This window comes from Gopherus flavomarginatus, chromosome 1, assembly GCF_025201925.1.
Source record: "Gopherus flavomarginatus isolate rGopFla2 chromosome 1, rGopFla2.mat.asm, whole genome shotgun sequence".
In the NCBI taxonomy this organism is placed as follows: Eukaryota; Metazoa; Chordata; order Testudines; family Testudinidae; genus Gopherus; species Gopherus flavomarginatus.
Window position 1 is genome coordinate 67,020,041 of NC_066617.1, and position 16,902 is coordinate 67,036,942.

General features: G+C 42.5%; 1 protein-coding gene across 5 annotated transcripts in view; it reads left to right on the top strand.

The window, feature by feature from the left end:
• MSRB3 (methionine sulfoxide reductase B3) overlaps positions 1 to 16,000 on the top strand; it is a 144,202-nt gene extending 128,202 nt beyond the window's left edge. For all 5 annotated transcript variants that reach the window (XM_050924122.1, XM_050924137.1, XM_050924105.1 and 2 more), the window contains 2 exons: positions 2,771 to 2,868; positions 15,443 to 16,000. In XM_050924122.1, coding sequence (XP_050780079.1) covers positions 2,771 to 2,868; positions 15,443 to 15,607 — 263 coding nt within the window. In that variant the 3' untranslated portion in view covers positions 15,608 to 16,000. The remainder of the gene's footprint in view (positions 1 to 2,770; positions 2,869 to 15,442) is intronic.
• Positions 16,001 to 16,902: the final 902 nt, after the last annotated feature.

Below are 16,902 nucleotides of genomic sequence, written 5' to 3' on the forward strand. Positions count from 1 at the left end.
AGGTTTCACACAGCTGTACTGTCAACCTTCTTAATGTTATTAGTTCATCGCAGTAATACTGTAAGACACACAAATAGGCGACCAGGTGGAGGAGATGTCATTGAGGTGGAAATGCAACAATTTAGCATTAAGTGGTTGAAAATCTTAGGAACCACCACTTGGATTTTCTAACTGTGTTGTAATCACTACTTTAGGGGAGCAGATGCCTCACTGGCAGAATCTATAGAACAAGGGACATTCTGAAAAAAACTGTATGCACTGGAAATTAATAAACTAAATTCTAGTCACTCCAGTTGGGTACAAAGGCTGCTTTAAGGGAGCTTAACTCTGTTTGTACAGGTTTTCAGCTGACTTCACTTTTAAAAAGTGCATGGAATGCATCCAAAACAAATATATTTTTGTGCTAGATGGGAAGACCAAAAGGAAAAGTCTGGAGAGAGGAGGATGGATGATCTTCCTTTAATGTCAAAACTGACATAAACATATCCCCCCAACCCCTTTGCACAAGATAATTTTCTCAGCAAGACACAGATTGCTTCAATCTCTGCATAGCAGCCTTTGAAGCTTTCTCCTTATTGTTGTGTGTAGGGGGAGGGAGGGTTCCCTTTGAGGATTTCTTCAGCAGCAAAGAGTTCCTCCTTCAAATACTTTCACAGTATGAGGAAAATGCTCTCTTCTTTGGGGCTTCTCTTCGTTAAGACTTAGGGCTGGCCAGAAAACAAGAATTCTGTTTCACAAAACATTGCATTTTTGTCAGAAAAAGTTCTGTTGAAAATTATTCAGCCAGGTCTGCTTAAGACCTCACTCATCATTAGGTGGAGTTCCAACTCAGGAGATAATTTGTATTGCTGGAGAGGATCCACCAACTGGAAGATAAGAATTTTTGAAGGGTTCCCGTTTTGCAGAACTTTGTAATAGGTTGCTTCTTTTTTTGTTTGTTTGTGAAACTATGTGCATTGTTTGGCAGGGATGTTTACAGTATGGAGTAATTTATAAAGACGTTTGTTACTTTGTAACAATTTTTTTTAAAGATTGACATTACTAGAGGGATTCCAGGTGGGTTTCTCTCTTGCAGGATGTTTGCCTTGTTCCGAGTATTTGTTCTTCAGCTTTACTGCTGTCCATTTTTTCCTGTCGATCACACTTGGAGGACACTTTTAGCCCCTGATCCCACAATCAGCTTTGTGTGGGTAGGCCCCATGGACTTCATTGGGGGTCCCAGTGGACTCCTACTTGGAACTCATTGCAGGATTGGGGTTTTAATTAAGATGATACTGTATTTATCCAAGTTTTTCCCAAAGTGTGAGAAATGAACCATCTTGGGAAGAGGCTGTTTTTCCTCTTTAATTTTGCTCTTACATGGTTTCCTCCTCGAAAGTTTTCCTCCACATTTCACTGTGTAAGGTGTAACTAAAGATGTGCAGTATTGTTCCGCATTGACATGCTTTCCCTGCACATATTGAGACCATTTGATAGCTTCCACACCTCCCTTTACTAAAAATCTTGTGGGAAATTCTGTACATCCTGTATTCATCTGTGCAAAGTGATTTGTAGCTGCAGCTACATTCTTTAATGACTTACTGCAAGGCATTTTATGAAACCATTAGTAACAAATGTTTAACAGATATTAGGAGAAAGAACAAGGAACTCTGGTATGTGTGAGCATATATACACAGAGAGAGAGAGAGAGTGTGTGTATGAGTGAGTGACCTTAAGGGATTGCATGAGAGGGGCAGGTATCTGGGGGTGATCAGGTGGGTACAGGGTGGATTTTTAGATGACCTTTAAAGTCTTTCAAGTAGATTCTCATGTGGAAGCCCAGCTATAGGCAATACAGCCCTTCGATTGCTTTTTAGGTGAACTAATCAGGCTGTGTGAGGGGACTCTGCTGGGATGCTGTAGTTGCAGGGGCTTGGATTTCCCAGTCCCTGTGTTGGTGGGTAGGGGGAGAAGTGGGCTGTAGCCCACGAAAGCTTATGCTCAAATAAATGTGTTAGTCTCTAAGGTGCCACAAGTGCTCCTGTCCTTTTTAGGGAGTAAATAGTTATTCTTATGGTGATGATGTGCCGCCATGGGTTGTAAGTAGGGGTCACTATAAAACTCTTATTGTACCTGAGGCTGCTATGGAAGGCTTGGGTAGCAGCTTCATGTTGAAGAGTGCTTGTTTTCATCAGCACGTGGCAAAGCAAAGTGAGGTCTTTTGTTTTGGATGCAGGCCTTATGCTTGTCCATGCCTTTGTCACCCTGAGATAAGACCCCCTTAACACTCTCTACTTGGGGGCTACACCTGAGACCATGCAGAAGCTGGGCTATTCCAGAATTCAGGAGCCCTTTAGTAAGTGGGGCTTTCCACTGGAAGCACATAATACGAGCATCCCATGAGTTAGTGCAGTTGCCTTTGTTAGCCGAGTAGAACTCACGTATTTTTTACTGATCTTTAAAGCCTTACATGGTTGGAATCTGTGTCTGGGTTTCCAGAGCACCCATCTGCTAGACTGCCGCAGTTGCTGTCAGTGGAGGTGCATGCCAGGGAGCTCTGCAGATGCAGAAGAAAGTCAGCTGCTGGCAGCTAGTTCTCTGAGAGGGCCTAAATGTGAGTAATTTATTATAATTGTACATGCAAGATAACAGGCGTTTTTGAAAATGGGACTTAGGCTCCTAAATCACGTAGGTGCTTTTGACAGCGTTCCCCATAATCTATAATTTGTTGGTAATGCAATCTGATGCAAAGATACTGCAGCTCTTGATTTCTCTTGTTCCTCTTTTCCAGGTTGGCCTTCATTCTATGATGTGATCAATCCGGATGCAATTACGTTCACCGATGACTTCTCTTATGGGATGCACAGGATTGAAACAGGCTGCAGTCAGGTCAGTGTACAGCACACAGAGACCATTCTGATTGTAAAGGCTGCAAATATTGTTATAGCATCCTACCCTCTCACTGTGATTCACAAAGCTTTTAGTTCATTAAATACTAATAATCTTAACGTTGCATAGTGGGTTGCAAGTGACAGACAAGTGGTCCGAGTCAGAGTGCTAATGAGAGTGTTCTTAAGCACTGTTTAACAGAGCAGACATAAATGGCTTGAATCAATGGTGCCAAGTATACAGAAATTGTCTTGTTGAAAGGAATCCCTTCAGTGCTCATCCCTGAGCCCTGCTTTTCTACCTCCATGTGTGAATGGTTTTGATAGAGGTTGGAAGCATTGTAGTGACTATTTGTGTGCTAATACCATCACTGTGCATTACTGAAGAGCAGCACTAACTGAAATCCAAGCCCCATTCCCAGGTCAGTCTTAATGACCAAATCAAGTAATCCCATCTGCCATAATAACGAACTCAATAATAATGCCAGATGCTCCCGACTTTCCATTATCTGTCTTGTTTTACTTGCTTTCATCCATTATGGTGCCCAGCTTTCTGTGAAGTGAATGGCATAATCATTATCTAGAAGGGAGGGGAACTGCTGACTTGTCATGTTACAAAAACACCCAGCATCTCTCAGCCACCCAGTTCTAAATCCTCAAATTCCTTCTGGTGAGACTGCGACAGCTTCATTCATGCTGTATAAAACTGCCTTTCTGTTTCCAGACAGGACCAAGGCTGGGATAACCGATTTCAGCATTGCTGAAATATATCTTGATTATTCTGTGCTCATACAGGAATGCTTAGAGCATGTTAAGAACGAGGCTCTCTGAAATGGTGTATTTTTCTGGGGCCATTTCTGCTCCCACTGAAGTCAATGGCAAAATTTCAGTTAACTTCAGTGTGTGCAGGATGGAGCCCAACATGCCAGTACCTGAATCAGTCTGACGGGAAATATCTACTAATATAATTGAGAAATTGTATTATTCTTATCTAGATAACGTGCTGCAAGAAAACCATTTAACACATTTTTGGTAGCTGTGCTGTATGTGTTTTAGGAATCTCAGAAGCTCTACTATGACCTCTGACTGCAAAAGAATTTTAACACCTTGCAGGAAAATGTACTGCACAAAAAGATATTGCTCAATATTAAAGGAACTCAGGCTATGTTGTGTTTATTTCGTAATAGACTGAGGAACCTTATGAGCTTATAATCGTCACTTTACTGAATTGCTTTGTGGAACTAACTAATATATTGCTTTGTGGAACTAATATAAAGGATTTTATTTTTATCAGTAAATGTTGGTAAAAGTTGATTTCCTTGTATATACACAAAGCGATGAAAAAATATTTCCATCAATAACTGAAATTTACAGATAGCCAAAGTGGGGGGGGAGGAAGTGTGCGTGAGAACTTAGTGTTTGATTTAAGGATATTTAGTTTGCATATTTTGAAATGTGATGTTGACAGTTTGTATTTTAAAATCCATGTGGGTACTGGATTGTGCCAAAGATGCCAGGATTCAAAATCTGCACTTCCTGCTCTTGCTCGTTTTCGCTCAGCGACGAGCGCCAGTGCTGTCTGTACTGCTTGGGGAAAACTGCGCTGCATCCAGATGAAATATCTGCCTCTAACTTCCCTGCCTTTGCATGGAAAGACCAAGCCCTCTGTCCTACGAAGCAGCACATGAATATTGCCAGGGGCCCTCAATCGGATCCTGACTGAGTAACCCCTCTCTCTCCCAAATAATCCAAGATTGCGCCTCCTATCTCGGAGCCTCAGTCGGGCTCTGCCACTACCAGTTCTATGGACCCTATGCTGGGGCCTAGCCATGAGTCTCGGAAGCATGCACATAAGTGTGGCAGTAAGTCTTCCTCTAGATCCAAGAAAGATGCCACACCATCCACAAGTTCCGGCCACAGAGGAACGCTGCCTTCCAAGGCCCACAAGAGTGACAAGAAGTTGGATCGCTCATCGAATCTGCCAGTCCCAGTTCCAGCACCACATGTTCCTCCTGCACTGGCCCCACTGACATCTCTGATTCGTGGGTCCTGAGACAGCTCCCCTTACCAGCCCCAATTCCATTCATAGACTGAGGGCCATTGACTCTGAGAAGACTTGGAATTGCTCCTTGGCCTCATGAACTGTTCCAAGTTTGCTCCAGAATGCCCTTTCTTCTGTCCTCGCCATGCAAGACAATCATAACAGACGCATCGCTCAATGGCTGGGGTGCCCATGTGGGAGATCATGTGACACAAGGCACTTGGACCTCTCAGGAAGTCAGGATTCATATCACCATCCTGGAACTCGGGGCAGTATGCAAAGCATGCCATGCGTTTTTACCAGCTATCCATTCTTGTCATGTCGGACGACACCACTACAGTTTAATATATAAACAAGCAAGGAGGCACAAAGTCCCCAGTGCTGTATGTGCAAGCAGTATGCCTCCAGAAATGTTGCATTGCACATTGTATCCATTTGTCAGCAGCCTGCCTGCCAGGAACTCAGAATGTGATTGCCAGTGCTCTCAGCAGGAACTTTGCAGCTGACCATAAATGGGAGTTGCATGACATGGTAATCGTAGACATTTTTGGTCACTGGGGAACTTTGGTCAGGGATCTCTTTGCATCTCATGCCAACGTCAAGTGCATTCAATACTGCTCAAGGGGAGGACTCCTTGCCCTGTGAATGAGCACTGCCCTGGTCATCAACTGGTTGGACTGGATCAACTACTCCTTCCCTCCCCATCAGTCTTGCTGTGCATCCTTCACAACCTCCAATGGAAGATGGTGATTGTCATCCTGATTGCTCTATTCTGGCCTCGCTAGTTCTGGTTTCCTCTTTTTCTCTGCATGTTGAAGCATCCTCCACTCCTGCTCCTGATGTTTCTGGAACTGCTCATGCAACACAGTGGCAGACTCGGGCACCCTGATCCACAGATGCTTCACCTGAGAGCTTGGTTTTTGGATGTACACCTCTGCTAGCATGGGAGTGTTTGTTGGCAGTAGAGGATGTCCTTTCAAGTAGCAGTAAGGACTCCATGAGATGATCCTACCAAGCCAAATGGGTGCGTTTCACTTCCTGAGCCCAAGAGCAAAGTTTTTCCCCCAAAGCTGTGGACATCCCGATGCTCTTAGACTATTCCCTCTATATGAAGGCCTCAGGACTTGCTCTCAGCTCCATCAGGGTGCATGCAGTGGCTATTAGTGCTTTCCACCATCCCATTGAGGAGCATTCAGTTTTTACCCCTTCTTTGACTACCCAATTCTGGAAGAGCCTTGTAAATAAATACCTTACCCATTCAGCCTATCACTCCCCAATGGGACCTCAATCTAGTGCTTATGTCATTAATGAACTTTCCCTTCAAACCTCTGGCCTTCTGCTCCCTTTCTCTTATTTCCATGAAGGTTGCTTTCCTGGTTCCTATTACCTCTGCAAGGAGGGTTGGCAAACTGGGGGCCATGATGGCAAACCTCCTTTTCACCACATTCCATAAGGACAAAGTTTCACTGCTCCTGCATCCCAGATCTTTACCAAAAGTGATTTCTTGCTTCCACCTCTTCCGACCCTACATTTTCCCACTTTCTTTCCCAAACTGCACACCACCATATCAACTTATCAGCTTCACTCCATCAATGTACGTAGTGCCCTGGCATTTTATCTACAAAGAATGAAGCCATTCTGGAAGTCACCCAGATTATTTGTTGTTTTAGCAGAGAGAATTAAAGGGCAGGCCATTTCCACCCAGAGAATCTCGAAATGGGTCTGAGGGTGCATTATGCTCTATCAGTTATCGAGATGGTCCCCACCAGGTGGGATATGGGCCCATTCCAAGAGAGTGCAAGCATCAAATTCTGCCGCACTCCACAATGTGTCACTTGTGGACATATGTAAGGCAGCCACATGGAGTTTGGTACATGCCTTTTCTTCTCATTATGCTCTAGTGCATGGTTCTGCAATGGACACCTTGTTTGTCGCAGTGGTCCTCCATTCCACAGTTCCAGCATCTTCCTCGCACCCTTCTCCTAGCTAGGTGCTGCTTGTTACTCACCTTCAGTTGAATACAATAGGGACTATCACTCAAAGAAGAAGGGGAGGTTACTTACCGGTAACTGGATGTTCTTTGAGATGTGTGGTCCCTGGCTGTATTCCAATCCCACCCTCCTTCCCCTCTGCTGCAGATCTGGTAGATTCGTGGTAGAAAAGGAACCAAAGACATGAGCAGTCTGCCCCATCCTTCATTGCCTCAGGAAAAACCAGAAGGCAGTGCAAGGGTGCATGCATGGCCCGCCAGACATTCCTATTTTGAAAAGTTCCAGCTCTGGGCGCAGGGCGCATGCTCATAACCCTCAGTGGAATATAGATAGGGACAACACATCTTGAAGAACCTCCAGTTACACGTAAGTAATCTCCCCTTCCATGCATGCTGGGTAATGTGTGGAGGGAACAAGGACTAGTTCTTCCCTGGCAGAGTTTAGGACAGAACTGCTCATTGAGGTATTAGAAGTATTGAGAATATTTTGTGCCACAATCTGTGCTTAGGACCATGTCCAGCTGGTAACTGGTGCTATTTAAGAATGATTTAACAGTTCCATAATACAATGGCAGATCTCACATGTTTTCAGTTGAATATTAACTTGTGCTTTGGAAGGAACGATTTTAACATGGCCTGTCTACATGGCAGGGCAAAGCATGCCAGAGGGGTGCAGTTTGTAAAGCGCAATAACATGCTCTCCAACTGCCGTGTGTAGACCTAGCTCTAAAAGTCTGAAACAGGGCTACATCAGTGCAAACCAGGTACCTGAAAGAGTGCCCCAGCTGGGTGTACAGGGGCAGCTAGCGCATAACACATTAGAACACTGTACAAATCACAACTCTCTAGGGAGCTTTGCTGGCGCCATGTAGACAGGTCCCTACTCATACACATTCATGGGTTCTAAATTAACTGAAACCACTCAGGAAAAAGATATGGACTTTATTATGGACAGCTCAGTGAAAAGATTTGATCAATGGATTTTGGTGGTTAGAAAAGCAACCAAGATGTTAGAGAGTATTGAGGTATAAAGAATAATACTGCAAACATTATAATGCCATTCTATAAATCACAGGTATGGCCTCACATAGAATACTGTTTGTGTTGGGTCGTGTTGTCTCGAAAAGGACGTAGTACAAATAGAAAAAATCCAAGGAAAAGCAATGAAATTAAATTAGAGGCTTGGAAAAATTTCCAGATGAGGAGACACTAAAAATTATTAGGGGTATGTTTACCAGCCCGTAGTATTTGAATATCTTTGTTATCTGAAATTCATATCTGGCCATGTATCTAATGTTCATATCAAAATAACTGTTCTTTTTGAAGCATTCCTCTGAGATCTTCATCTTATCAGAGCTTACTTGTATTAGTATAGAGAGAAAATAAATAAGAGGTGGCACAATGGAGATATATTAAATAATGAATAGCAAAGAGAGCAATGTCTGCTTCTCTCATAATAAAACACAGGGTTGCAAATTGAAAGCAGGATCAAACAAAATACTTTCACATGATGCATAACTCACCTGTGTCCCTCCTAGAGATCTAATTGCCCTCTTCTGGATCTACAAAAATCTTGCTTTATATCCTCGTTCTATCTGTTCTGTTTCTCTTAGCAGAAAATGAGAAGGAAAGCCAGCGTCCTCTGAGCAGGCAGCTCTCTGTGAGCCACTAGCAAAGGTCCCTGTGGGACTAGAATTTGGGAATCTCTCCTTTATTCAGTGATTACTTGAAAATGCAGCCTACTCAGTGCCAGCTGGCAGGACGTAAGCACAGTCAAATGAATCCTGTGGCCAACATATGGGTTGGAGTATGACAACTCCCTTCCAGAGAACCCAAAGTTTTTGGATTCATCTGAATGGAGCCCAAAGCAGCGTGTGGTCGGGGTGGAGGAATCTGAGAAAATTGTTTGCCTGGCTTCAGAGAAACTAGAACTGGCAGACTTCACAGAATGGCATTAGCAATGCTCCCACCAATTTAAAACACACCAAAACCTGAATTTACTAAATAGCATAGGAAAATATGAGGCTAAACCCCACAGCAAAGTCCAACAGCAACTTCCCATCAGTGGCTTCCCACCAGTGGAACCCGTGTTCTTGGCCCAGCAAGTGGGGCAGATCACACAGGCTGATAGCCTGAGGGTGGGGAACAACTTGCAGCCGCTCTAAGGCACAACTAACACTCCCATATAGTGTACCAATAACACAGCCATTTCCTCCCCTCCCCTGGATCCTAAGAATGTGAATCAGCAGCAAAAAAGGCCACAATTTTACTGCAGTGTAGTTCTTGGTAAACACTCCCCCCGCCCCCTCCCCCTGTGCTCCAAACTGTATTAATCTCTTGCAGATGAAAAAGTAAGTTGCTTTTTCTATAAATGTCCCTCCATCCGTTTGCTCCCATGTAAAAGCCTCTCTTTAAAATGTTCTTCAATTTAGAGATCAAACGCTGTGGTGGGTTGGGGGAGGGGGGGGCGTGTCACCTTAATATAAAACAAAAGCATCCCTGGATTATCTGAGAAACAATTTTTACAGTTCTGTTAGAAACACATCATCCTGGAAATACATATAATGTCAGATACTTGCGACAGGTAAACGTTAATTGCAGGCCCATTTAGGGAATAATATTAAATTGGTTGCACATTCTGTCTCCTTCCTTTTCCTTTCCTGTGCAGGGGGTCCTTTCCCCTAGGGTCTCTCTAGCTATTATGTTGTACCTGTAAAAACCAATACAATTCTTTAATCACCAAAAGATTGGTTGCACATTGATATGCTCTGAATAAATCATTAGCAGCCGATTGCACAGGGCTTTCTTCAGCTCATTGCAACCAATGAGAACCAGGAGCCCAGAGAAACTAGGGGTGACCAGATGTCCCGATTTTATGGGGACAGTCCGGATTTTTGGGTCTCTTTCTTATATAGGCTCCTATTACCCCCCACCTCATCCCAATTTTTCACACTTGCTGTCTGGTCACCCTAAGAGAGACCCAACCATGCTGACACTTGGCTGTGGTCAGCTAAACTCCCAATTTGTCAAAGGCATGAGTTGCACTTGGCATTCCATCATCTTGTCACATTCTGCCCAATATATGAACAAGCAGAGGATGATTTTCATGGGGAGGCTTTACCAACTTTTACAGTCACCAAAGAAAAGTAGTCAGCACCCGTGATGGGTGAAGTGTTGTATGTAGCATAGGGAAAGCACGTCTTTCATACTCTCAAATGACAACCAGAACAATTCCTTTCTGGTGCAAACAATTGAATTTGAGTTATTTTCATTGCACATGAGTATTAGCACATGTGTACATGGAATCTATATGTAAATTTTAGTGAGAGACAATGTCACAAAATATAACAGATTTCTTAGTAATCCAATCCTGGGTGTGACTCTGCTACCACAGAAAAATATAATGAAACCACCTCTAACCGTGTTGAAGCTTTACAATTCCTTGCCAAGGAGTTCTGTTGTGATAGGTTGACTTGGTAGTCCGTAAATTTGTGTGCCAGTGTTTCCTGAAATCTGCTCCTCTGTGTAATTTCTCTTCCTTTGTTCCTTTACGTTGGAGAATGAGTGATTTATAAGTGATCTTTTGGTAAATGTTAATGTGGAAAAGACTTTGCTATTGAGCCGTGAGGTTTGAAAATTTTTTCAGTCGAAAAGATTAATTGCCATATTTTGGATTTGTACAAATACTTTGGGAAACTAAATTATTATGATTTATTATTTGTATTATGGTAATGTCCAGTGGCCCCAATCAGAACAAGATCCTCATCATGCTAGACCACATGCTGTAATAAAGAATAAGATGAGGACAATCCCTGCTTCAAAAAACTTACGAACTCAAAGTACAAAAGGGATCAGGGCTAGGAAAGAGGGATACAAGCAAGTGATCAGTCATGAGTGACATCAGACTTGTTAGTTGAATTATTTTAAAGCTTCATCTTTGCTTTTTCCCTTCCTGAAAAAAAAGTGTAGGTAGTTATATTGTCCCCAGCCTTACCAATGCTGTTAACTGCTTCCTTAACCACCTACCCAAACGTCATTCCTGCGCCTTCCCAAGGCTCATTTGCATAATAGCAGCTACTGAGAACACTTCCTGATGATGCCACAGGGTGGAAGCAGTCTCACTGGCTACTGATGTGTTTCCACTGAGCTACCACTGCCATTTCTGCTGCCTTCCCAGCAGGGCCAGATTAAGACCTTTAGAGGCCCTAAGCACTGAAAAGATTATGGTGCCTCCCATATGTAATTCAAAATAAAAACAATACTATACCATAAAATAAAATTTTATTTTTCAAAATGACACAAAACTTACATGAATGCTGAAATTAAAATAGCTTCTTTCTAGATTTTCTGATTGCAAAATTCTAAGTTCATTGAAGCTGACTCGACGAAGCATGTCCATTTTCCTTTAATTTGTTCTTCCAATTTTTGTGTCAATCCAAAGCCTTGTCTTCAATTTAAATACACCTCTACCTCGATATAACGCTGTTCTTGGGAGCCAAAAAATCTTACCACGTTATAGATGAAACTGCATTATATCAAACTCGATTTGATCTGCCGGAGTGCGCAGCCCTGCCCCCCCAGAGTGCTGCTTTACCGCGTTATATCTGAATTCGTTTTATATTGGGTGGCGTTATAACAGGGTAGAGGTGTACGTCAACATTGAATCTCTGTGAGTAGTGCAATTTTCATGTTGTTCAATTAAAACAGTATTCCGCCAGTCACTAAATCCATCTGTAGCAAACCAGGATTTTGAAGGTTTATGTGCAAAAAGTTTGCAAACAAAACAGTACCCACACCCTGTTGATGGTGAATACAGTAGCATTCTCAAGTGTATTTCTCACCATTCGCTTTCATGCCAAAAAATATTTTTTGTGGACAATATCTTGTTTGTTTTGCCATTGGTAAAAGTCCAGCGTGATTTCTCAAATGGCCCAGTGTGGTGTTGATGGTCATTTGATCCGTAATCTATCCAGTAAGCTACATCATCGGTACTGAAATCAACCCACATACCAGGATCTTTTCTCTTATTATTTACAGCATGAGCAGGTTCAGTCTGGCACATCCACACCTTCTAGAACAACGTCTGTCTCTTTTACCGCCAAGAGTAGGATGATCAGTTGCAGTCTCTGATTTCCTCGCATTATTTCGATCTACATTAGTAGGACGCCCCCCCTGATTTAGATGGGGATAAGTAGACTCATAGACTTATAGACTCTAGGGCTGGAAGGGACCTCGAGAGGTCATCGAGTCCAGTCCTCTGCCCTCATGGCAGGACCAAATACTGTCTAGACCATCCCTAATAGACATTTATCTAACCTACTCTTAAATATCTCCAGAGATGGAGATTCCACAACTTCCCTAGGCAATCTATTCCAGTGTTTAACTACCCTGACAGTTAGGAACTTTTTCCTAATGTCCAATCTAAATCTCCCTTGCTGCAGTTTAAGCCCATTGCTTCTTGTTCTATCATTGGAGGCTAAGGTGAACAAGTTTTCTCCCTCCTCCTGATGACACCCTTTTAGATACCTGAAAACTGCTATCATGTCCCCTCTCAGACTTCTCTTTTCCAAACTAAACAAACCCAATTCCTTCAGCCTTCCTTCATAGGTCATGTTCTCAAGACCTTTAATGATTCTTGTTGCTCTTCTCTGGACCCTCTCCAATTTCTCCACATCTTTCTTGAAATGCGGTGCCCAGAACTGGACACAATACTCCAGTTGAGGCCTAACCAGCGCAGAGTAAAGCGGAAGAATGACTTCTCGTGTCTTGTTTACAACACACCTGTTAATGCATCCCAGAATCATGTTTGCTTTTTTTGCAACAGTATCACACTGTTGACTCATATTAAGCTTGTGGTCCACTATGACCCCTAGATCTCTTTCTGCCATACTCCTTCCTAGACAGTCTCTTCCCATTCTGTATGTGGGAAACTGATTGTTCCTTCCTAAGTGGAGCACTTTGCATTTATCTTTATTGAACTTCATCCTGTTTACCTCAGACCATTTCTCCAATTTGTCCAGATCATTTTGAATTTTGACCCTGTCCTCCAAAGCAGTTGCAATCCCTCTCAGTTTGGTATCGTCCGCAAACTTAATAAGCGTACTTTCTATGCCAACATCTAAATCGTTGATGAAGATATTGAACAGAACTGGTCCCAGAACAGACCCCTGCGGAACCCCACTTGTTATACCTTTCCAGCAGGATTGGGAGCCATTAACAACTACTCTCTGAGTACGGTTATCCAGCCAGTTATGCACCCACCTTATAGTAGCCCCATCTAAATTGTACTTTCCTAGCTTTTCTATAAGAATATCATGCGAGACTGTAATAAAAAGAGAACAAGTATCAGAGGGGTAGCCATGTTAGTCTGGATCTGTAAAAGCAGCAAAGAGTTCTGTGGCACCTTATAGACTAACAAACGTACTGGAGCATGAGCTTTCTTGGGTGAATACCCACTTCGTCAGATGCATGCCGAAGGGAACAGAAAAACAAGTGTACTGGAGTGTAAGGAAGTCTAACAAAGTGCTGATTTTTCCCATGATGACTACTGTACTTTGATGCTTTTTTTGAAATATCAAATATCATTTTTTTTTCAAAAAGAACCTCATTTTTTTTGGTGTCCCCTGCTTTGCTGGTGCCATAAACACATGCTTAGTCTACCTATTGGGTAATCCAGCCCTTCTTCCCAATGCACAAGGGCTTTATCATGGGCTGCCCTCATGAACCTGGTGTGGTTTTCAGTAATCACTCAATGGGTGCTTGCAAGAGCTCTGCATTTTTCTGTGGCTGATTCCAACTGGTTGTACATAACAAGAGTTTCACAGAGTCCTTCCAAAACTGTCTGGGAAGTTTAGCCCTTAATCGTGCCATCCCCAATACCACAGCTGGAGCCTGCTACTCGCAGGGATCCGCCCACACACATCTGATTGCAGGATTGGAGTCTTAAACTTTAAACTCTTCATGGTAAGGACTGTCTTTGTCCAGCACTGGGTTATGCACATGCCTAGGACCCATGCTCCTATAGTCTTGTGTTGATCAGAATTAGAGCAGGTGGGGATTTTTCAGTAAAACATTTTTTGTCATATGTTTGCGAATATGTTTTGAGATTTGGACTTTTTGTCCCAATTTGAGGTGATTTTTTTTTTTATTTTTTCCCCCTAAATCTGGAAAATATTTAAGGGGTGGATGAGAAAGCAGTTTCCTGCCCAGCTCTAGTCAGCATTTCAGTTTTCATTATTTTGGGGGGAGAGGGAGTTTTTTCTAGCCCTCACAGTTGTGAAGTACCCCTTGAAAGCATGAAGAGGGTATAACCTGCAGCAGTGATCTCTGCCTGCTCCTACTGACGGCCCGAGTGCATGCTTAAGTGCTTTGGTGTATCAAGGACTGTAACATGAGGAGGACACTGCAATAAAACGGACCAAAGAGAGAATAAAATTATCCTCACTATGCTGAGCTGCTAGGAACTTAGTCAACATGAATAATTATTCACAGTCAGGAATACTCAATGGCTGGGTGACTGTCTGTCAGACTGTCCCACTTAGCCCGCTAAGGGATAGATTCTGAACTGTGACACCGCTGTAATGCCACTGATTTCAACTCCTGTTGGAATGAACCGTTTACTTTAATGGGAGATGCATTGGGCCCTAGCAAAGCAGCATGACTCCCTATTCAAAGTGAATGTTTCTACAGTGCAGCATTTTATTTTTTTATTCCTCATGACATGCTGGAGAAATAAGAAAGAATTGGAGTGGCTAATTACAGCGTGCTGTTTGTTTCAAGATGTTTGTTTACCTAATTCTCCTCCCATCATACCACCTGTACAGCAGTCTTAGTTCTTCAGTAATAGCTCAGTGGATCAGCTTCTTCAAATGTTATGTTTTCTATGTAAAGGAAAGTGAATGTTACCTCTGTTATAGTCAGCAACGTGACTTTTACCGTACTGTCATACATATCTGAAATCCACTCATCCAAAACAATACTTCTCTCTGTGGTGACAACACATATAGTTTCACATTCCTTGCAAGTAACAAATTCCTTGCAAGTAAGCATCAATCCAATGTGTACATTATTTAGCCAAAAAATCTGAATCTATCTGAAATATGATTGTTTCTGAATGATTTCGGATATGTACAGTTCTGCTATTCTGTGCTCCCTTGTACGCACAGTACAGCCCACAAAGACATCGACTCGGAGTTAGGCTAATGAAAGGTACTCTACCTCGATATAACGCTACCCGATATAACATGAAATCGGATATAACGTGGTAAAGCAGCACTCCGGGCGGGGTGGTGAGAAGGCTGCGCACTCCCATGGATCAAAACAAGTTCAATATAACGCGGTTTCACCTATAACGCGGTAAGATTTTTTTGGCTCCCGAGGACAGCGTTATATCGGGGTAGAGGTGTGTCTAAGATATTGTTCAGTCTAGTTTCCTGTTGTAAACATTGTCCCACTATAGAGTAACCATAACATATTAGTATTAATAGCGTTGCCATGCCATGTAGTTGTATAGAAATACAATGATACTCTCTTGTTTTATTTCAGTGTGGTGCTCACCTGGGGCATATTTTTGACGATGGGCCTCGTCCAACTGGCAAAAGATATTGCATAAACTCTGCTTCATTGTCTTTCGAGCCTGTAGATAAGAACAATGCTGGAGAAGACAGCGGTAGCACCAGTCCTGCTCAAACAGACAAAACCGAGCTGTAGGACAAAGGGCTTATGAAAACTCAGGCTTATGAAGAATGTTTTTTCTAACTTGCCTGCTATATTGTATCATATTTTTAAATGTATAAAGGCGTTCTGCACCAGTAGGTTTTTTTTTTCCTTTGTTGAAATTGAGGCCTTGCCTGCCAATGTATTTTACTATATAATAGGTTCTAAATATTTGTTGACTGTCTCTCCTGGTTTTGTTTTTGGAGATTGCTTTTGGGAAGCCTTAAAACAAGAGACTTTAGCCCCATTAGTTATTAATTTCTTCTTCTTGCTTTGTTACTATAGATTTGAATATTTTTCCTTTTTTGTGTGTGAAGAAAAGGGGATTGTGGTTATCTTCAGAAAACACAAAACTCCTGAGTGTAATAAAATTCTTGAGTCCCAGCACATCTGTGGTTGTTTTGATTTGTGAGGCATGTGGCCTTTGGTCATGTGTATTCAACCATCTCACTGTATCAACCACACCCTGCAAAAACTTGGACTTAGGCAATTCCCTTCCAACTAAAAGTGATGGATGAGATGTAAAGCCCTTCCTTTGGCTAAATTACTGCCAAAATACAAAGGGTGTAGTTTCAGCGATGTAGATGTTGCATTATTGTCAATTTTTTCCCCTTGTTGGATGTTGGAATGGAGTATTAAATCAAGCTCAAAACTATTGCGCTTCACTTGTTCAAGGTTCACTGAATATCCTTTGTTTTTTCATGAGGCCTTGTCTTCTGCAGCTACAACTATTAAAGGCGATTATTTATTTGGGCAGGAACAGGTAGAACTTGTAGAGAATTGAAGTGGATGTGGTTTGACATACATGGGCTGTTTGCCCTGCCCAAGGCAAGGAATCACTACAAGGCATCAGCAGGCTCTGAGGAACCTTGGGACTGCATAATAAAAAGCGATGCCCTTCTGAAATACTCCATTTTTAATTTAAGCTGGCCTGGGCCCATAAAGCCTTGAAGGGCCAGGTCTTTATTATATGTAGCGATGGTGAGGGACGTGGGTGAGGAGGTGGATGTAACAAATGAGCATGAAAAAGCCTGGCAAAAAGCCAGACTAGTCACTTGTTGAGAAAAGTTGCTGGTTTCACCTGGCAAGAAGTTTTCCACAACTGCTCTTAGCATTTAGTTTAGTAGCATATGGACAGAAGTGCGAATAATACGATTTTCTAAGCTTTAGTGATACAGTGTTATCTAATTTCACTTTGCCTTGAAATGTTCAGTGACCAATCAGCTCAAGTGCTCCCTTTGTGAGTATCCTGTTATGATTGTCATTGGGTCCAATCCTATTCCTGCTGG